The 22,210-nt window shown below is 38.2% G+C and overlaps 1 protein-coding gene across 5 annotated transcripts in view; it reads right to left on the reverse strand.

Moving 5' to 3' along the window:
• Window positions 1-6,910: 6,910 nt before the first annotated feature.
• The window catches only part of CNST (consortin, connexin sorting protein), a 54,008-nt gene continuing 38,708 nt past the window's right edge, over window positions 6,911-22,210 (reverse strand). For all 5 annotated transcript variants that reach the window (XM_069800591.1, XM_069800587.1, XM_069800589.1 and 2 more), the window contains 3 exons: window positions 20,645-21,498; window positions 12,912-13,047; window positions 6,911-11,250 (listed from right to left, as the gene is read on the reverse strand). In XM_069800591.1, coding sequence (XP_069656692.1) covers window positions 11,045-11,250; window positions 12,912-13,047; window positions 20,645-21,498 — 1,196 coding nt within the window. In that variant the 3' untranslated portion in view covers window positions 6,911-11,044. The remainder of the gene's footprint in view (window positions 11,251-12,911; window positions 13,048-20,644; window positions 21,499-22,210) is intronic.

Consider the following 22,210-nt stretch of genomic DNA (forward strand, 5'->3'; position numbering starts at 1 on the left):
TAATAGTATGGGGGACAGACTTTCAGATTCTCTCTCAAAGCTTCTAGCATGAACACTTTAGAAAACAACCTGGTCGTGTTTTCCACAGTCTGTTCCTCCCAGGTAACCACTGGTAATATTAAGACCATTAAAAGCTCAGCTCCATTGCAGATAGTATGAAGTGGGAAGGACTAGCAAACATATACACTGCAGATACCAGATACCGAAATCGATCAAGCAACTGGTTTTACCCCTCAGTCCCACAGGGAAATGCTAAGATGCAAAAGCAGTTTATAGTTCTACAGGTAAAAATAGCTGTAAAATCTCACAGTACACTCATTATGATGCTGAAAATCCTCACAAATAATAAAACCAGCTGCAATTTCTTCACCTGATGGCACAGCAGAAAACCTGGCAGAAATACTAAAGTGTATTTTCCTATTTTTCAATGCTTGTTTCCTACAGCCCCTCTGAAACAGCTGTCATAGTCATAAAAAAAACTCAAAAAAGAAAGTGAAAAACAAGAAGGGTTTTCTTCCCTTCTTTTTTCAGATGTAGGGTTCACTGCAATTACTTGTGACAATGCAGGATAACTATTTCAGACAAAGTGTGACTACTAAATTGCTGGTATTGCTTAAAAAGTTTTACTTCTGAGATTACCATGACCCCAGTCACTGTAAGGAACATTAGAATGTATATTGCTACATTGCTACAGGGAGCATCAAAGGAGAATTGTCTCCGTTACATAGGCGGGGTACCGATTCACAGGAGAACTAAGTGATGTGTTTAAGACCACGTAGGAAATTTGTGGGAGAGCAGGCAATTAAATCAAACCCTCCCAAGTTCCAGTTTTGTGTTCTTATCACTTGATCGACTCTCTCTCCCAATTACTTCAAACCATGTTTGCAGCACAGCCTTTTTCAGCCACAGCCAATTTTTTTTCCTGGCCATATCAAAAAAATACTGAACCAATTCATTGAAAGGGGTGTCATTCAGAGGCAGGAATGAAGGTTTGAGGAAAATAAAATAGAAAAGAATATAAGGACAGAACTGAAAAGCAAGTGGTATGCTATTTAACAGTGCAGTTCAGAACAATAGCCAGAAAAAAATTAATTTTAAACTTGCCCTGTCTCTGTCCTTGTGTAACCTGTTAAATCATATTTTAATTCATGATTGTGATGCTAAATGCTCTGTGATGGTAAGTGCCACAGAGCATAGACTTTTTTTCTTAAGAAACTACTTGAAGTCAGCCCTTCTTCATAGTTGAATGATCTTGAAATCCTGAGGCAGTCTCAGCAATCCAACCAATGCTTCCAATCAAAACTTTCTGCAAGTATTTTTATGGTTTCCATGATGGCTTTGTTGTGGGATCCTAAAGCCTTCAGTCCCTCACCCTACATTATTTCTACTTAAGGAAGATCAGGAGGTTTAGATGCTTAAAACATTTCTGGGAGTGCTCAGGATAGCAATTACTTTGAAATACTTCTGAAAGGACCACAGGACATAGCGTGCAGTCTCTTCTATGCAGGACTGTAGGCAATACAATCTCAGGCTCAGTCCTGAAGGACACTGCTTGATCTCCTGCTAGCAGAACATTTGACTCACAGTCATGGCTGCTGCTCTCGTAGAGAGGGAATCTTGTGGTGAAGAGCATCTCCTCCAGGCTTGCATGGATATGGACTTGTTACAGGCACCCATCACCTACCTCATCTCTAGCTGAGGGAGTATATGAAAAGACAGGCTGTTTTGGAGTTTCAGGACTGAAACTTCAGAGGTCTTTATAGACAACTTGTGGCTGTTCTGCTTGGTTTTGAGAGACCTGCAGCTGCTGGTCATCTCAGTGGTCAAAGGAGCAAAGGGAAGAATACTTGCCTCCCTGGCTGCTCTGCACTGGGAAATTGTAGCTGTGAAAGGTCCCAGTACAAAGAGGAACAAAGTGCCAGACTGAGCTGGCAGTGCGGGTGGGCTGTGCAAGGCTTGCTCTGCATTGCAAAATTCAGCCAGTTCACTGAAAATACCATTTCATCATCCTACCGCATGAGTCGATAGAGATGGTTCTTTTTATTGGGGCTGTTTTATAATACATGAGTCACTTATTGCTAATGGCCATCTATTTTTGCCTTTGTAGGTAAACCACGGGCTATTACCCAGCAGTGAACTGGCTCAGAAAAGCAATGCCCTATTTATAGAAAAATATGAGAGACAGTACATGCCAAATAAAACAAAAAAAAGATTTAGCCTTGCTTAATTTTCCTCTTTGCTGTCAACTAAGGGAAAGCTTTCAATAATACAAAAATTGAAAAGAAAAAAAGGCTATTAAAGGCATTTTGACGGACGCCAAGAACATTTGAAATTACTTTGATCTTTCATGTTTGCAGACAGTGATGACAACATCCACTTTATGGTCAAAACATTTCTGTGCCTCACAAGAACTTCATTTCTGCTGGGAGACAGAATCTGGTGACCACTACTTCTTTCCACATCACTTTGTTTCCTCACTCTTGGCACAGTGATAGGTATTGTGTGAAGCCCAGCAGAGCTGCAAGATTGTGGCTTGATTTTTTTTTTTTTTTTAATTAGGATTCTCAATAGGGCCTGCTTGCTGAGCAGTGTTACTTTCCTGGTAGTTAACAGAGGATAGTAGTAAGGGTTAGATGGTGAAACACAAAGTGACTATAGACAGCTTGAGCCTCATTTGCTGATGATAGGAGTTGCCATTATGCTATGTGTTCCCATGTGGTCTGTTGATACAATTTGCTTTAATACATGTAAATAGCAACCAGCTACCATAGGTATGATGATATCAAGTACCAAAAATATGCTAAAATGGCATTTGGACTTAGTGCTGCATACTAGAAAGGAAATCCATCCCTTGAATCTATTTTTTTGCTTAAGATCACCACAATATTTATGAGAATATAAAAATATCTTTAAAGAAAGTCTTCAAAGCTATGTGAAGTCAAAGACAATGTGCACAACAGGATACTCATTTATCTTCCCTACTCTGTGTTGTCTTAGTGGGATTCCTTCCTAATTCCTACTAAGGACTCCTACAAAGAATTCAGCAATATTTTAATCGTTAGTCCCTCTGTTCCCTGATGTCATTAAACTGTTTTGCAATTTTTTTTCTGTTTCTATGAAATCTCATTGGAAAAAAACCAACATCACTGATAGATATCATTATCAGAAATATTTTTCATCCTTTACAAATAAAAATGATCATCTTTGATCAAAGGTCTTTATTACATTCTTCCTGCAGCCCTTTTGCCCATAATATACTCAGTCTTTACCTTTGCACAACCTCGACAAGCTGTTCCCCTTATTTCATTTACTAACTTGTACATAAAGCCTCAGATCTTTGAAAAGTCACTGAGAAATGTCAGTATATAATTTTTTTTCTTTGTAACTCTTTTTAAATATACTCTTGTCTATTAATTATGGTGGGCCTTTTTGGAGCAAAATTGCTAGTTTCTAAGATGGTAAATACTGACATTTTGCTTGCTGAAATTGACTGTGTAGATCCTCAGTGTATCAAACTTTTCGCGCTCTTCTTTTCTGTGAGTCCTTTCTATAGGGCACTGAATTCAGCTAGCTCAGGAAAAGTAGCGTGAAAATATTGTTGCCACTCTCATACCCTCAGAGACTGTCTACCAATGTCATTAGAAATTCTGGCAGAAAAGCCAGAAATAGTAAGCTGTACAAACATGAGGATTCTCAGCATCAAATATGAGTGGCAAGATTCATGTTGTCTCTGGCAAAAAGCATCAATTCCAGTTCCTGGAGAAGAAGCGGGAGAATTGGCGTAATGCTGTCGCTCTCTAATAAAAAGATGTCAAGGAAAAACTGGTGAATGGTTCCTAAATGAAAGTAAAAAAAAAAAGTACATTTTTAGTTGTAAGGTTTATGTGGAAGTAACAATATCCTCGTGTTGCTCAACTTCTAGTGCATATATGCTTTCACTGCCACTTCTGATGCAACCATTACCTTCTCGTGCAAGGCAGCTGGCTCAGGAGAACAGAATGAATACCCACCAGCTGAAGGGGTGCACTATAGGGAACGCTGCATTGGCACTGCTTCCATGCATTGCAAACAGCAATTATGGAATCTGGTCATGTTTTGGCAAAACCATGAAAACCAGTGAAGTTTTCTCATTGCAGTGCTCAGCACATGGCTCTTTCTGGAAAAAACCCTATAGCTCTCACTCTGAAAGTTGGTTTTGTAACAGCTTTAAAGTTGATCAGTCTATGAAAGCACAATAGTGGGGCTTAAACTCATTTTCAATGCCAGGCAATGAAATGGGACACAATCATTAACTGTCATTTGACAGAAGTGTTACTGGAAACTTTCCCCAACAGCCTAACAAATGAGTCCTAAATCAGGGGCCCATCTTGGCTAAAAGATGACACTTTGCCAGACAGTTTCTTGGCAAAAAAACAAATGGAGAGATCTGACTGATATATTGTCATGTGAAGCTGGATTCAAACGTGTTTTCAAGAAAGGGCAGCTCAATTTTAGATTAATGGAGGACTTTGTTCTGGTATTAGACCTGCCTTTGAAATTTTGGGTGTGCTTCAGTGCTGTCTCAAAATTTTTTATTTTAGCCTGTTTGCCATTAAAAAACAAGCTCAGGATGAACCCAAGTGTAGAATCAGACCTTTAGTTTAAATTCAGTGATATAATTTCTGTAACATCTTAGCTGTCACAGAACAACTCTGTAAAACAGCACGCATCTACTCCCCATCATCATTTTCTTCAAGAGATGACCACAATTTTTGGATATTATTGAAGGCAGTAAACTCTAGGCTTATGGTATGCCAAAGAAGAATTACCATGACATTTATTTCAAAGTAATACAAATAACAAACGATATAAAGGAGCCTCAAAGAAGCAATGTCTAAAAAATTAATTTTTTAAAAAAGGACCTTATAGTTAAATAGTTTAGGCTTCCTTGGGTAGCTACTTTGGAGAAAAATATTTAGATTATTTCATTAAGGCACATGGAATTCAGCATGTGATCCTTCAAACACCAGCTGTTTAAGAGTAGTATAAGAATCAGTGTAAGTTTTGAGATCACTGCTACACACTAACAAATCAGTGAGAGTCATCGATAGTTTTGTAATAGTAGTTGTCATTGCTATTTCAGTTTTGCCTGTGGCCTCATTACTGATTTTAAAATCTTGATATTGGATTTGAGAGTGTAAGGTGGAAGAGGAAAGGGAGAAGCATACAGGATCCCTATTCTAATAGGACAATGTTGGATCCCTATCAGGAAGGAAGATGCTGTGGACAAGAAAGTGAGAAGAAGGATCAGAAGGACATTGCTAGAAAACAGAGTGTTTAGCCTGGAGAAGAGATGGCTTTGGGGGACCTAGTAGCAGCCTTCCAGTAACCATGAGGAAGTTACTAAGAGGCTCTTCACAGCAGTGCGTGTCAGGAGAATGAGACACAACAAACTGAAACAGAGGTTCAGACTGGGTATAAAGAACTTTTTCACCCTCAGGACAGCCAAGCAGCAGAATGTGTCTAGGGAGGTTGTGCAGTCCCCACTCTTGGAGAGTTTCAAGACCCAACTGGATAAAGACCTGAGCAATTGGGTCTGATCTCAGTTGACCCTGCCTTGAGCAGAAGGTTGGATTAGAGACTTTCTGCGGTCCCTTCCTAACTCAATTACCTTATGACCCTATGAATGATAAAACACATGCTATTTCATACTGGGAAAGTAGTGGTAAACGGGGAGGGAGACGGAATAAAAGGGGACTCATTGGGATGAAGACATGGGTAGAGACTGCAGCAGCTCCTCATAAAGGCAGGGGTAGAAGACTGTTCATGAGGTTGTTGAGGAGAGCCAAGGAATGAAAGTGGTGACTGACAGATTCAGTGAACTCAGTCTGTAGTAGTACTGAATCAGCACAGCTGGGTCTACAAAGCCAAAGCCTAAGGCAAAGCCTGTCTTTTGGGCAAAAGAGATTACTAACCAGTTCTGGAAGCCCATGCAGGTTCCTCAAGATTACCAATGCTTCTGGTCAGGAGTCAGATCAAGACTCAGAAGTGGAAGATCAGCTACTTGTCTTCCTGACACCAGATGTCAGTCTTCACAGAAGAACTGTTTACAACAGCAATTTACTTCTACACATAAAGACCACTCCTAGGCTGCACCTCCAGGTTACCAGACACTATATTTAGTTTGGTGCTGTGAGATGTTATCTCACAAGTTTCAATGATGTTATATGAAAATCTCTTCATTTTTTTCTCCTTTTTCATTATAGTTCTCACTTTTTCTGACTGTGAAGAACAACCTGAAAACAACACGAAGATAACAAAACCAAAACAAAATGTATAAAACTGCCTGATTTTCTCTTAGGATTTCACTACTTTTTTAGCAGTCTAAAATTCTGGTTGGCCTCATTCCATGGCTTTTGGGGGAGGACCAAGGGCCGGATGGGAATGTTGCAAAATGTAGTGTTGGCATGCTCCTGTTCAACTCAAGAGGCTGCTGGCTTGGGTTGAGTTGGAATTGTTTTGGTTTTTTAATTTATTTAATTGAACTCAAAGAGCAGACTGGCCTGTGACTACTATCCAGGTCACCCACCCAGTTAGTAGGCATTCTGAAACTTACCACCTGTCAATGTGTTTTCAGAATGATGCAGTAAGGCAACATTTTAGTACTTTAAACCCACCTGTCTACAGGAACTAGGCTCTGTGAGGAAGCAGAGTTTTTGTTTAGCTATTAAAGCAAAGACAAACCAACCCACCCAGGAAAACTATGTTACACCAAAACCCAAACCAAACCTTATGCGTTTTATCCTCATTTTCCATTCTGGTTTGGGTTTGACCATGAAATTCTTATTGGAGGAACTGCTCATTTACTTGAATTTCACAGAAAATCTTTTCAGGCTTTTTATACATTTAGAAATCACAGTACCCAAAAAGGTTCATATATTTTCTTTGGGACAGTTTTTATTTTTTTTTGCTACAGTATTTAAATTACAAGCTTGGGTAATGGTTTCAAACACAATTATTTATTCCTTTTGCTAAAGGAAGCTTAAGTTACATTTGTTACAAATAGTTATTAGTCCTTTCAGATGGTCTTGGTTTTACATTACAGTACAAACTAGGCAAACATGTTTTCTTAGGAGGGTAACATCCCTTTAGGTTATTGAGTGAAATAGTACCCAATCACACAAGAATCTGGACTTCCAATCTACTCTGCTTATTTGATAGTTCAAGCTTGCCCTTTACTCCAAAAAACCCTCAACAAGGGTTTCCCTTTTCATTAGACTATTTCCTACTGCTTGTCACCAGGGCTACACATTTTTCAAGTATGAAAGCAAAGATATTGGAAAAAATTTTAAAACATGGGCTGTGTCTAGATTACAAACTTCTGCTGGCATATCTGGGCTGTGGAATATGTGCTTCCTGACTGACACACTTTGAAAACAAACCAACCTGTAGTATAGCGTGGCCATGCTACAGCACAGTGCTTTTCTTGGTGTAGTCTATGCTATTTGGGGTGAGGGTGTTAATTACATCATCAGAAAGCTCTTTTTGGCAGCCTTTGCTGACTCTACATCAAAAGTCTTGTTGGTTTAGCTCTATCACGAGAATGTCTTCAAAAATAATTACGCTCAAAAAATAAACTGGAAGGTGGGGGTTTCTAGTAGAGTGCTGCAGGTGATTCAGTGGCCACAACTTCTTTGAATGTACACTATCAGCCTGAAATTCAGTCGTATTTTAAGAAATTACTTTTAACTACTGTCAAGTACTGAACCATTCCCTGAATTTTCCAACCAACTACAAATGGTTTTATGCTGGCATAGTATGTTTCCCCTACTGCCAAGCAGAACAGCCATAAAGACAGTGGCAGGGAAGGAAACAGAATAAATAACAACTTATACCTAGAGGGCTTTAAGATGCGTGGGGCAGGGGGAAGCCTTTTTCCCCTGTTTTCTTCCTACTTATAACAATCTTAGCTGTTGCTCAGTATTATTTTACCTCAAAATACTCAGACAAGAGGAATAACTGTTCAAATCAACTATTTCTTTTAGCTTGGATTTACCTGACTGTAAGATCCTAACCCCTCAGGTCACCCAGGTGGAAGCAATGTCACCAGCAATCTAAAGAGAACAGAGCATATAGGAAGGCCAACATCAGGCCTACCCGCACGCTCTTTGGAGTTCAACGCAAAGCAAATTTTGTTACGTTGGTAGCTGCAAGTTTGATAATGTACTGCAGACCATGCAAACTATTCGCACTAACAGAATTGTCACACAAAGCAAGAATTAGTACCATCAGCTTTTTATAAAGGAATGCCAACAGAAATTATATCCAGATTCAACCACTTGGTTGCAGCTGAGGAGTGAACAGCTCAGATCAGGAGCTGGGCAGCCTGTGCATATGTGCCCCTTCCGCTCCCTCAAGTCCTGAGAGACTTTGCAGGTGTGGTACCTTGGCATAGGTTGGGAAGGCTGGAGAGATGCTGCAAGTTACAACACAAGTCTCAGGTTGCTGAATTACACAGAATGCCTGGCTGCTCATTCTTCATCAGGTACGTGTTGGTAAAGTGGTACCCAACCTCTTCATGATCTTCTTGTAGGCAGTTCTGCTCATACTAGTGAGCCTTTGCACTGGGAATATACCACGAAGCAGACACACCAGGATTTCGACCACTGATTTTAAACTGAATTGCTTATTAAAAATTGCTTTGACTTTAAATAGCTTTACAGTTTTAAATAAAATAATTACTTTAAAATAGTTTTAATTAAATGAACCTAGAAGTAAAGGATCTTTGATCTCCATATCTGATATACTTTTGAATAAATAGTTCTATATATACCTCTTGATCTTTTTGGTGATGAAGTGCACAAAAACTTAAAAAGATTTTTTTAAGGTGAAATCAACAGTTGTCTCTCTAGGAATAAACTTAATATCCTGAAACACTCACTGTAAAGTTACAGAAACCCAAAATATATTCTAACTACATAGTCACTATACATACATATTTTAACTGAATGCATGCTTTTTAATTACTCTGTAAATTACCAAAAAAGAAAATTAAGATTATTTTTAAAAGAAAAAGTAATAAATACAAACCCAGACTTCAAATAATAAACTGAACCAGCCAGTAACACTTTAAAATACAAAAGTGTCTTTCCCTTTCTCCTTTAGGTTAGCTCAGCAGTATAATACTCTGAGGACAACAAACAAAAAATATACCAAACTACTGTTCTCAAGTTTCATTCTGAAAGCAAAAGTTTTCATTAATTTGGGCATTTTAAATTTGCTAGTTTAATATAAAGCTGCTCATGAGGCTCCCTAAGGTATAAATAAACCAAGCCTCCGCAGTGAAAACAAAAAGAGAAATAATACATGCAATTTATTCTAGAAAAAACCTGTGATTTTAACTTTCACTTTAAAAAACCATTAAGTATAACAGTGCATTAGGAACAATCAAGCTCACTAGAGGGACAATTTGCTTGCAAATGCCAGAAAGCATGATCATTTAATGTTATAATTCTGAGCAATACCTTGAAGATTTAGTTTCATAGTATTTTACAAAATAATATTCTAAACCTGAACACACTGCATCATGTAACATTAGTAAGCAGGAAATCATGGAGTGGAGTGACGTGGACCCCTCAAAAATGCTGTTTCCTGAGGTGTAAAGGAATCGTTTCACACTAACACCCTCAGCAGGGTTAGGCCATTATGCTCTGTGCAAGAACAGTTGCCACATTTTGACCGGAGTGTGGGCCAAAGGCCCGCATATCTAATTTTCACCTTCGCAGTCATGTCAGTGTTTTTCTCGCATACCACACAGGGAGGGCTGAGCACCAAGTAATAGAAATACCCATTTAAAATGACTCTTTGTACTGATTTAAATTTCTATAGCTGATAGAAAAAGAACAGATTTTACAATACAGGTCTCGGAACCGCAGGGCAAATAGATGCAAATGTGCTTTATCTGCTGGAACCAGTGCCCTGGACTACTAACATGCCGTGGATCTGCAGTGAGCCTCTGAATCTCTTCTGTTGGATCAGGCCCACTTTACATAAGCATTCACTCATTGAGAGAGGCTGCAGCCACACAGTTCAGTGATCCTGTGCACTCATCTGGGATGAATCAGACATGAGCCCTAATTGCAATAAATATTCACAAAGGCAAGGATCATTATTCCCCATTTATGGAGGAGAAACTGAGGCACAAAGTGATTACTGCAAGTCAGTGACAGCTGGACAGAAAACCCAGTTAGCCCCACACCTGCTACCAGGTGCTTTAAAATTGGCCAAAGCCACTTTACTATTTAACATGAATAATTTACTAAACATCTTACTTTTGTTTCTGTGTTTAGTGAGACCAATGATTTCTTTTTTAACCTTCCATTTCTAAAACAGCCCACACAATACTGGGAGTAAAGTTCCAGAAAATTTAGTTAAATCTGCCAGCAGATTTATCCCACTCATGATGTTTGCTGTAAGCTACAAGATACAGGGACAGCCTGTTAATCACCAAATGAGGGCTCCATGAATGCCACTGCACTCTTCTCACTCCACCCAAATAATTACATGGCTCACCAGGAGAATAAGATGGAGAAAAATATTAAGACTTAGAAGAAAAATAAAGTTTCCATAAAACACAAACTTATTGCATGATAGCTGGAGGCAACACGTTTGCACAAACAGCTGTAAATTAAAGCTGTCCTTTTACTAAGCTTCTGGAGATTGCTTACACAATGTGTGGCAAAGGGAGAGCATATAGAAGACAGTTAACTGTCTTCTTTCTTCTTCACTTGCTCAAGTTGTCGAAAAGCTACTTGCCTACTCTCAAAAGGGTGAAGACAATAACATTTTATTCTCCCATACCACACTGCTACAGCATAATGTGAACATTTTGCCACCTGATTGCTAAACTAGAATTTTCTTGATTTCTAAGTAAAAGTGTAAGTACATCATCAAATACACATCATCTGCAGGTGGCAAGTGTTAGAGAACTTGAAATCACAATTTTTTTCTACCCTCTCCAGTAACCACTGGCGAGCTTTCAATATGCTGTCTCTGCTCATTTCAACTATGAGAAGGCTATCCAGTGTTTAAGTTCTTCCATACGCCGCAGTATCTGGGTATAATAGAAATCCATGTTGGCTGCAAAGTCCGTACACACAGGGGATTCCATGTCACCAAAGGTGCAGTACAATGCAGTTCCTCCAATGCTAAGGAAAACAGTTGCTATACACAGTAGGATCAGCAAAATACAGGAGCCACCAGCTACTTCATCTGTAAATGTAAGAGCAGAAAAGGTGAAAAAGGATGATACACAAAGCAATATGAATGCATGTGAGAAAATCTGAGATAGGTTTTTACCATGAATGGTCAGGAGGTAAACGCACTTAGTAATGCTCACTTGCATCAAAGTGACCATAATACATACAAGGAACTGTATGTTTCTCCACCCAGTCTTTTCAGAAACCTAAATAATTATATAGCTTCATTTCTGTGACCTGTGTAGCTGTTCTTGCTGATAACACTTGCGGAGTCCTTCCATGCTGAAGCAGAATACACTTAACTATGAGAATGTTGCAACCAAAGCCTTCCTCCATGGAGATAGTTGAAATGAAATGGAAGCTTTGAAACTAAAACAAATGGAAACATTCTTGCTTCATTTGTACTGACACTGACTGTGCTACCGTAACTGTTTGTTTTTAGTCTTACATTTTGACTGTAAGGATAGAGCCAAACCTTCAAGGTAGGCTAATGTGAAGGGTTATTTTACATTTCAGTTATTCTGTGGTAACTCTTTACATGATGGTTTATTCTGGAGTAAGAGCAATAAAGAGGTTGCAGAGGTGCTGCTACATCTTCACAAGCTCGCTTGTCCTTGCTAACTTGTATGCATGAACAACATCTGCATCTTCTGTCAGATTGAAAAGGCTCTAAGAAAATTTCTGAACTCCCTTCCCTCTACATCAGGAAGAAGAAACAGGGGAAAAGAAGATAAAAAAGAGGAAACATGCAAGCACTTTTTTTGTGCATTTGAAATCAGATTTAAAATAATAGTAATAAACAGCTTTCCTTTTGAATCACTAAATCCCTGGGAAAAAAAAAATCATAGAAGAATCTCCAACTGAGATTTTATTCAAAACATAAATTGTTTTAAAATAAATTCAAGAAAAAGATGGCATAATCTCCCTTTGGGGCAGTGAATGGATTTTCTTTTCAGCGTATGAGACATACTTAATACACTTTTAAGCTGAAGACCTCCATTAATACCATTTAGTGGCTGGCACACACAACAGATATAGAAAGAAAGTACCATCATTAGCAACCAAAAGTATTTTTCTTAACATTTCTTTAGTTTGAATAATAGAGATCTTAAACTCTGAGAAAAGCATAGCAAAATAATATATTCTATTTCTTATGAGGCTAAAAGGTAGTAAGGTTTTAGCCAAATTTAATGACAGCTAGCAAATATGTATGAATGTTTAATTGTAGCGCAAGGTTAGAATCTGATACCCCCAAATCCCATGGTCTACTAGAAAGGGTTGGAAAGCTATCTGTGGACAAAGCATGACAGACTTGTTCTTTCGCATCCCTCTTTACCTACATGGATTAGATTTAGGGAGAAAGCCTACACCTCCCACCTCTAAGTTCTAAACGTTAATGAAAGGATGTCTTTTAGATGTCACTTGCAAATCATTCAGCTAGAGGAAAAAACCTGTGGCTTCAGTCTCAACCAAGCTTTAAAATGGAAGTGTACTGATTGTATCCTTCTGTAGCCTTGTTACTTAAACCTGGTATAGAATAATCTTTGGTCAATCACCTTCACTTATTACTTGGTTAAGTTTTAAAAAGCCAAGACACTTCTCTCTTGTGAACAAAAATATCAGTATCATTTGCACCCCAAGAGTGCAACCCATGAATTAACAGCTTTAAATTACCTTGATCCAATGTGTCTTCCATTTCTTGGAATCGCACTCTTCTCTTTGTTTGCCTTTGCTGGACTTGAGCAATTGTTTTTCCTTCCCTGTCATCTCTCTTCTTTAGTATAGACACCAATCCTTCTGCTGGGGCAATCTATCAGGAAAGACAGTGAGCAGCACAAGAGATGAGAGAAATCCAAGCATGGGATCTATTTAACAATGACTTTAAGTAGGAAATGAGCTAAACAGCTAAAAAATGGTTTCCACTCTACTTTTCTTAAACATTGCAGCACTTGTGAAACCTCCTTCTTGAATACATCAATTCCTTAACATGCAGGACAGCTGCAGTATCATTCTGCTGTCTGCTGACACTACTTGCCATTAATTGCTATCAAAGTTCAATACACATACATTCACGCTTTGGATCATACTTTGAATTCACTGCAACAGTTCCTTTGTAAGCTCACATTATTAAATCACATGGGTTGGGGCAGTGGTGAGGAGGGTTTGCGTCAAAAACACCATCATTGGAGGGCAATAAGAAGTCAATGACACACTACTGCTGCCTTACCCAAAGATATAATCCTGCAGAGACTATCAAATACTTATCGTGAGATCAATTTTCCAGCATTGCAATTGGTTCCTGAGGGTGGACAACAAGCTACAGTAGGGCCACAAAACCAAAAAGAGGTAACCCAGGGAAAAAGAAAGCTTCAATGCTCTGTATAGATTCCAGCTTCACATTGTAATAAGCTCTCTGGATACAGTGGCAGTTCAAAAATCCTTCCCTACAGGCTGGTCACCCAAAAAGCTTGCACAAACAGGGATACAGTCAACAAATCAATAAACTGTAACTTCTCTGTCCTTTGCTACAGCATTTGGCTTAGCTGCAAGAGTGTATGCTAAGCCATACAAGGATGTTACAGCAGCCTGAGCAGTCCGTAATTTCCTAGTTATTAGAGAAATTAAAGTAGGAGAAATATCAGGAGAAAAAATGCTTTCCTAAGCAAGTAGTTCCCGATGTGCTAGAAATAAACAGAAATTAAAACAGGAAGCATATTTAGACATGTCCTTTTTTATCTTGAGATCATCTCTACCTGAAAAAAAAGTCTTAGTCATCTCTTCATAAATGAGTAGCACTTTTAAAAACATATTCTGTAGATCAGCAATAATATTTGCTAAATTGAAAAGTAATCTGTATACATTTGTGCTACAGATAAGAAAACAGACCACATTTGCAACTGAGTTTGCACCTCATCTATGTAGGAGATGACCCCAAATGCCTACAATTTTCACAAAAACTCAAAGTGGAAGAAAAGCAACTTTCCAGATAACACAGTGGTGGCAGACAACTGACTGCTTAACATTCCCCATAACCTAATCAAGTTAGAAGACCATGCATAAAAACTTGTTTGCACTGCAATTATAAGAGCTGTAGAAAAACAGAAAACAAGTCACTTCATAACTTATGCCCCTAAACTTGCTTCATGCTACAAGCTTATATAATGCATCAATGCATGCTGTAATCAGAGAGATCATGCAGTGAACACAGCGAAACACAGCACAATCCAACAGGCACTGTACCAGCTATGGCATTTGGTGTTTGCAACATTTTAAGTGGTAAATGTGGCAATTACATTTGCAGGTCTCTAATCTGGCAGTATTTTATAGTCCTCAACTGGACAAATCATGTTGCTCTGAACAACTCACAGAGTTGGTCACTCTGGGTATATGCCTACAGTCTAACAATTCTTCCCCAAATCACAACTGAGAGGATAAAATAGATCTCTGCCACACTTCCCCTTTTGATATTCACTTTCCCTTTTGATTATCTGCTCAAGAGCTTGAATGGATTATTTAATGAAACAATGCAATGAAGTACTTACAAAGTAGTGAAAGTGTGGAGGTGGTGGAAATAAATTGTTTAAGCCAGCATATGGAGGAGCACTATTTGGCAAAAATGAACCAGAAATAAAAGCCCACAAGTGTCTCATCACAACAGACAAGTGCACTGGGGTCAAGCTTCTACTGGTAATTAGCCTTGCAGAACTGCCATGAACATTTATCAGGCCAGCCAGAAAATGAACACTTGTGCTTCCTTGTGACTTGGACACTCGTGACAAGGAAGGGGACCGTATCGGAGTGCATTAATTTGAAATTTATTTGGGAGGGCAGAGATGAAATTATGTCCTTTAAAAGAGTAGATTATTTTAAGCTTCTGCATACGGCATTGCTTTCATAAAGAGGATCAATGGCTCCTCCTGCACCACCCATGCAGCAGGCTAGCTGTCGCCTGGCACATGTGTTCCCAAGAGGCTCAGACTGCACTTGGTGGGAACGTCACCCAGGGACGGTGGGGCGTTTGTACCTGTCTGCCCCAAGATTAGTATGTGGCGGTCTGTTCCACAAGTAGTCACTTCAAACGGAGACACTTCATTTGGTCTGTTGGCTCTTGGTAATTTTTGAATCACTGTGTCACAAGCTGTGTCTTCTCCAAGCTTAAAACCAGAGGGCTATCTTTGACAGGATTATGTGGAAATGTGTGTTTCAGTGATTACAGTTACATAAAAAGCTTGTGACAGGAAGTCTTGCTACAATGAGGTTCACTTACTTTCCCTGTCAGCCTACATTGCTATGTATAAAGAACTAACTGACACAGCACAGGTTTCTCTATTCTGAAAGTCTTCTTTTGCTTAAAAAGGGGGAGCAAGAGCTTCTGATTTTGCAGGAAAATCAGTGTGGCTACTGTTACTCTCCTGTCCTGACAAAAGCCATAGACCATATTTTTAAGAATGTCCCCTTTACACAATATGTAATTCATACCTAGAATATTTCATCTGCCTTTGAATTTCATGAGTCATGTAATTAAGGTTTTTGTTTGTTCTGCAAAGGACCTACACCTGCCTCCTAATCAGGATACAGCTTATTCTTAAAATGCAAATACAAATACAAACATATGGAATTCTGCATAAAGCAATATTTACACCTTCTTTTCTACCATATTCTCAACTGCAGCTCAAAAATATTTAATGCAAACATCACCACATTTTGTTTTTCTTATTTTCAGTCATAAAAATGTCATTACTGTAAGAAAGACTGTCATGTAAGAATAGGGTCTGTCTTGCTACAAATAAAATTTCATTCAATTAAAACAACTGTAAATGTGTTTTTCTTCCATACCTTTCATTTAGAAAGATTTCAAAGCAATATACAAACTGATTGTATTAGATCCATCTCCCATTAATTAAACATCCAAGGAGAGGGACTTAGTTGCCATGCAAGACTTGAAGTTTTCCATCTCAGTCCTTAGGAGGCAGGAGGAACTTAAAAAGGCAGAATACATTACTTAAATTGGAAGTTAATGAGGGAACTGTGGTTAATACAGTTGACCACAAGTCAAGCCTCTGCTTGACTTGAACCACAGGAGGAAAAACGTAGGCTTGCACCAGGCTGCACTGCAAACAGCTCTGCATTACATGAGAGCGCTGCATAAAGACCCTATTGAAACATTGAATGTTTTCTTAATTCTAAGTTAGATAATTCAGAAAAGATGCTCTTGGAGCATCTATGTAACTAGGCTTACTCACTCAGCTCTGCTGGCCTTCACAAAATCTTTTGACTGGAGCTTTTGTAATTACTGTACCGGAACTGAAAATGGCATACAGGTATGGGGTGGCATTTTGACCAACAGTCAAAAAGGAAAGCACCAATGACTGTCAGTTAATTGAAACTCTGTTAAGTATTTTAGCTTTTCTCTTTTTACTACTATTAATACAAAGTGATTCTGTTTCACAGAAAAGTTTTAAACTTTTTTTTGGATAAAGTTTAATATCCTGGCTAAAAAATAAGAAAACATAAGCTCTAATTAAACTACCTGTCTTTTCTCTGTTTAAAACAGCATTTGCTAATAAAATATTAAAAAAACTTCTTACATTATGCATATTTTCACCAAATATGATGTGTGTATATATGTATTTATAAACATATTAGACAAAACTAGGAAAATAAGGTCCTATACTTCAAGCTCTCAGAGAAAACAGATTAAACTTGACTGCTGGAATCATTCATAGCCTACAGAAGTAAATAAAAAACCCCAAACCAAAGGCACTGCAAACTGGGATCTAGGAAGAAAAGTTCATTGTATGAAGTATTTTGGTCTGAATGCAGAGAACTACTCAAGGAGGAGTTTTGTTTGTGTATTCTTCTGTGGGCTGTATTCCTTAGTCAGTTACTTGGCAAAGGCCTACAGTTTTATTTCTAGCAATACCAGATTTTTTTAAAGCGGTAATCCATAACTGTACAACAAACTGACAAAAAGCAAGATTATCCTGGGTTAAGCTACAAGCAGCAGACAAACCCCTTCACTAACAAAATACATTAGACATATGAATAATTTGACTTTGAAAAGGAGCTAACTTAGCAGATTCAGTATTCACACCACAGCATCAAACTCTAGTCATTTTTCTGCTGATAGGCTTGCCATGCATGTACTGGGGCTCCTTTATACAGCAATAAATAGCTCAGATACCATGTAAGCATTTCATATGGAAGCCTAATTCCTGCAAACTCAAAACTCCAGGACCCAAGCCACACAAGAGAACAGGGGATCTCAACAAGGCATTGTCTCCAGACCTAGTACAGATAGGTGGAGACTTCATCGCTGCAATCAAATTAGCTGCTAGTCAGGACATACTCAGTACTTTTAAAAAAGTCTTGGTGTATAAACAGTGCCAACCAAAAGCTACTATCTTATGCTGCGGTAAAGAGTCTCACTATCTTTGCTTTCTGAAAGAAATTTCAAATAATAATTTTTTAATAAGGAAAAACATTAAGATTTTACTTGTTTCTGTAATTGTCACTCAGATAAAAAGCTTATGTTATAAACTTCTATTTCATATGGCAAAATGCAACTTACATTATTGAGGTTACAATTTGTTTGACTGCTGGTGTGTGACTTTCCATCATTTGCATGTTGTTGTGCACGGTGGTTTGTACTAGTGAAGAAGTACCTAGTATAAGGGACTGTACAATATGTAAAGTACTATTTCAGTTTTGCAATTATTTAAAGCCAGAGTCAGAATTTAGTGGATTTTCAGTCTTGCAATTAGTTGTAAATGGTAGACTAAAAGCAAGTGACATAAAGGATCTAAATTAGAAAACTACAAGAGATGATTCTTTGATCTCGATATGGGGCCAAACAAAACTTCCTAACTGTGAACACATAGGTACTTACCCTTCCCCATTTTCAATAAATTAATATTACACCTCCATTGAAGAATATTAATTAAATTTTGTCCTACCATATGATTTTTGTACCTAGGTTATTCCAAAATAATCTTTACTTCTGCCTTCCATTCTAACTTATTTGTGGCAATTTTGTAAATACTCCATGACAAGTTTTATCATAATTTTTTTTTTTTTTCTGTCACACTGGTACCTTTCATGTAACTAATTTCATTTCATTCATCTGGCTACCAATGCATTTTCCAGGTATTTCTTTCACAACTACTACCTGAAAACATTGTCATCTTATTAGATGGCCACAGCCTGAACAATTTAACTTCAAAGGCTTCAGGAGGACAACAAAGGAAAAAATGTTACAGCTGAGTGCAAAGATCAGTCTGTTTGTCAAAACATCAGTGGAATCTTATTTTAGCACTAAAACAAAATCAGTGAAAGCAAGTTAACAGCGCTGCTTTCTCAGGAGTGCTAAATTCTCAATTCCTGGTGTCTTCCAGGGAAGCTGTAGGTGCTCACCACCTCTGAAAAGCAACCACTAGGGCAATGACAGGTGGTAAGATTAATTGGAAAAACAAAATATAAGTGTATAATAAAACAATACAAGCTGGTCTGCTGTCCTTAACTCACCCTGCTGCACGTAGAAATTTCAGGTATTGCAAAACAGCCCCAGATGCTGCATATTACAAATTTTAATCAGTATTGAGATTAATCCTTCTTCTCTTCTCCCTGATTTAAACCCCCTGCCTCACACACAACTCAGGTCTCTTGCTAAAAGCAATTCAAAAAGACTCCGACCAGTGCCAGCCAACACTATGCCTTATATGGCCAGAAAAAGTACTATGGAAAGACTGAAGGTACTTTTTCTTCTCCAGAGACTCAACTCTACCATCAGAGTACTGGCAGTCCTAGCATTGAGACAGCAAACTAGAAATGAAACTAAATTCCCTGTAAAGCATCATCATTGGTCACTGGGCCAATCAATACAAGCATAATTTTTCTAACAGCATCAATATGCTCCTTCCTATCCCATCCTCTAAAATGCAAATGGCACAAACATAGCAATTCAAAAATAGTTGCTATCGGATTAATTTAGGATTTTTATATGTAAAACAGAACAGTTCTCTCCTACAGCTTAAAATGCTGAACTTTCAGTGGGCTCAAAAGAAATCTAATCCTGAGGGATGACATTTAAATTACTCTTCTGTTATACATGCAGATGGGCTTAGCACAGACTGTCAACAAAATGCTCTTTTTCAAAACCATCCTCTAAGTGAACACAAGCCAATGGATTTAGTGCAAAAGTTTGATGGCATGTATGAACATGTATGTGGGTTTCCACATCTGCATGTTGTCAAGAGCTTGTGTACAGCTTTGTCCACATGGCCCTCAGTCCTGGTATGTGGCATGCTTCCTGACATCCCAGAGAAAGACAACGTGTTTTAAGGACAGGTCAGGATGAACGATCTTGGAAAGGAGATAAGAAGCTCTGTAGGTGGGGAGAAAAACCAGAATGCTCTGTTTCCAGCTCTGGAGATTTTGTGAAACACGTAATAACATCAGCATGGATCCCCAGTATTTAGTTCCCCGCTTGGCTGCTGTCCTTGAATGATTGTGGGTTCTTAGTCTCTGTGCATTAGCTTATGATCTACAGAGAAGTACTGTTACTTTATTGCCAAGGGATGTTGTATTGTTAAATACATTAAAAATAGAGATGAACTAAGAAGATACCTTTTTACAAGTCTTCCCCCTCCAGCATCTGGAATCACATCATTTCACAATAATCTCATTTTTTCATTTAAAGAAAAAGCTTTTAAGGTCCCATGGTTGCAAATGCACCAAAACCAGAAGACAAATAAAGCGAAGATATCATCATGCACTCTCCAAAAAAGTCCCAAAGCAATAAATCTGTATTTTCAGAAGAGCAATTTAGGTTATGAAGCACTCATCCTTCTTGTGGCCTATCAGCAGTGCTTCAGAAAGGTGGGCTCAGGCTTAGAATTTCTTTCTTAGTTTTGGTTGAACAACAAAACCGCCTAAACTTGGTAAAATTAGAAGCCCATAAATTCATAAACAGAGTTTATTACCTATGTAGTTCTCACCTATACAGAACAGGCACAGAAAAGCAAGTTTTATTCTATGAATAGAAACGAACCACATGTTACATCATAGGCATTATGTAGATCTCTAACGTGAAATTGTGATTTAAAAGGAATTGTCAGGCCATCTCCTAAGAGACTCTGTCAGAATAAAAAAAAAAGGTGTTCACACTCATTTGTAAAAATCAATCTAATTTTTAGAAACACAGAGCACTGCTGGTCAAGAAGGAGGCAAACACGCAAAAAGAAACTTTTTTCTGAATTGACTCAGAACAATTAAAGAAGTATGGATTTCTTTTCAGATTAAAAAGCGTGATATATGAAGGAATTTTGCCAATTGCAAAATGTGTTAAATATCTAAAATATTTTAATTGAGATAAACATGGAATATTTTATAAGATTCACAGTATTTACCTCAGCAATCTCTATCCTTCTTGCAAGTTCATCAAGAGAAGAAAAGCTGTCATCTAGTGATAAAGCTTCCAGTGAGTTGTAAGATGCTCGTTCAGGTGAAATATCTGGAACAGCGTCAAAGTCCTCTTGGTTTGCTAAGTTTGCAAATGATTCTTCAGTGTCTATTATGTTACCGTTTAAAAATCTGAGAAATAAATCTTCTTGTTCTTCACTGTTTACCTTCTCCTCCTGTCCTGCTGTTCTCTGTATTTCCTTGCATACTCGTGAATGGGCAGTACTCTCATGCTCAGACACTTTGTTACACTCAGAGCATACATTTGCAGTTCTGTCCCCCGAAGATTTTTCATCATCAGGCTGTTTCTGCTGCTGCTTTAAATCACTATTTCCAAGCTGGCCACTAGCAATTTCTGAAGAGCCAGCAGCATGTTTTGATCTGAGCAGATTTCTATCAGCCTGCACATCTTTATCAGTAGGCATATAATCAGCATCTGTTAAAACCAAAGCATCTACCATTGGCTCAAAAGGGACTTTCACTCCAAGCTCCCCAGCTGTGCCTTCTATTTTTTCTGCATCCTTAGAGAGCTGTCTTCCTCTCAGCTGCAAACTGTTATCTTTACCAGCATCCCCAGACGATAAACAGCCTGAAGAAGGCCTGCCCACTGTCCCTGTGGACTGGGTGTGTGGCTCCAATGTTGATTCAGCACTGCAGTGGTGCTCCTCCATGTGGTCCTTTCCTGCAGCTACCCAGAGGCTTCCTGCCTCTGTCTGTCTCTCAGTTTTGTTTTCACCTGGAGAGCTAGTGCTCATCTGTTTATCTTCTTTCTTTGGTCCAATGCCAGGACAAGTTTCAGTACCTAAGTGCAACAGGAAAAACAGTTCCAGTGTTTTTAAATGATTCAAAGCATCAGCCCAGGGAGGAAAGAGTATACTGTGATTTGATAACGTTGTAACCTAATGCTTTAAATTGCTCTCCCATAAAGGGAAGGTATTTTATGCTCCAGTCAGAATAAAAGTTTTGTTAGTAGTCTGAAAAGCTGACTCCTGATTCAGCAAAGTATTTGTACACATTCTTGCAGGCAAAGCACTATTTAGTGCCCTCCTGAAAAGAGTTACTCCCATACTTCAAGCACAATATGTATGTAAGTATATTTCTGAGCAGCCATCTTTCTTCTAAAGCATATTTTATGTGAGTGCGTCTCCTGGAGGCCTGGAGTTCAGACAAATGCACTTAATTACAGAAAACTGTATTTTGATGCTAGTATATCTATCACACTGGGAGATATCTGCATCTCCTTTAAAGAAGCTGAAATCATACTAATTTAATAAATTTTCAATTCAATTCTTTTAAGTGGGTAACTAGCTCCTTTGGTTACCTTTAAATTAAATATCCAATTACAATATTTTACATAACGGACTGCATAAAAAGATTTTGCTTTTTGGGTAAGTTAGTTTACATATTAAAAAATGCAACTGGATGCAGCTTATTTCTGTATTCACATTTACAATACAAATGAAAACTGATTTTTCTTATCTGAAATTTCAGAGAGAAACAAGGGGAATTCTACA

This window comes from Haliaeetus albicilla, chromosome 13 (assembly GCF_947461875.1).
Source record: "Haliaeetus albicilla chromosome 13, bHalAlb1.1, whole genome shotgun sequence".
In the NCBI taxonomy this organism is placed as follows: domain Eukaryota; kingdom Metazoa; phylum Chordata; class Aves; order Accipitriformes; family Accipitridae; genus Haliaeetus; species Haliaeetus albicilla.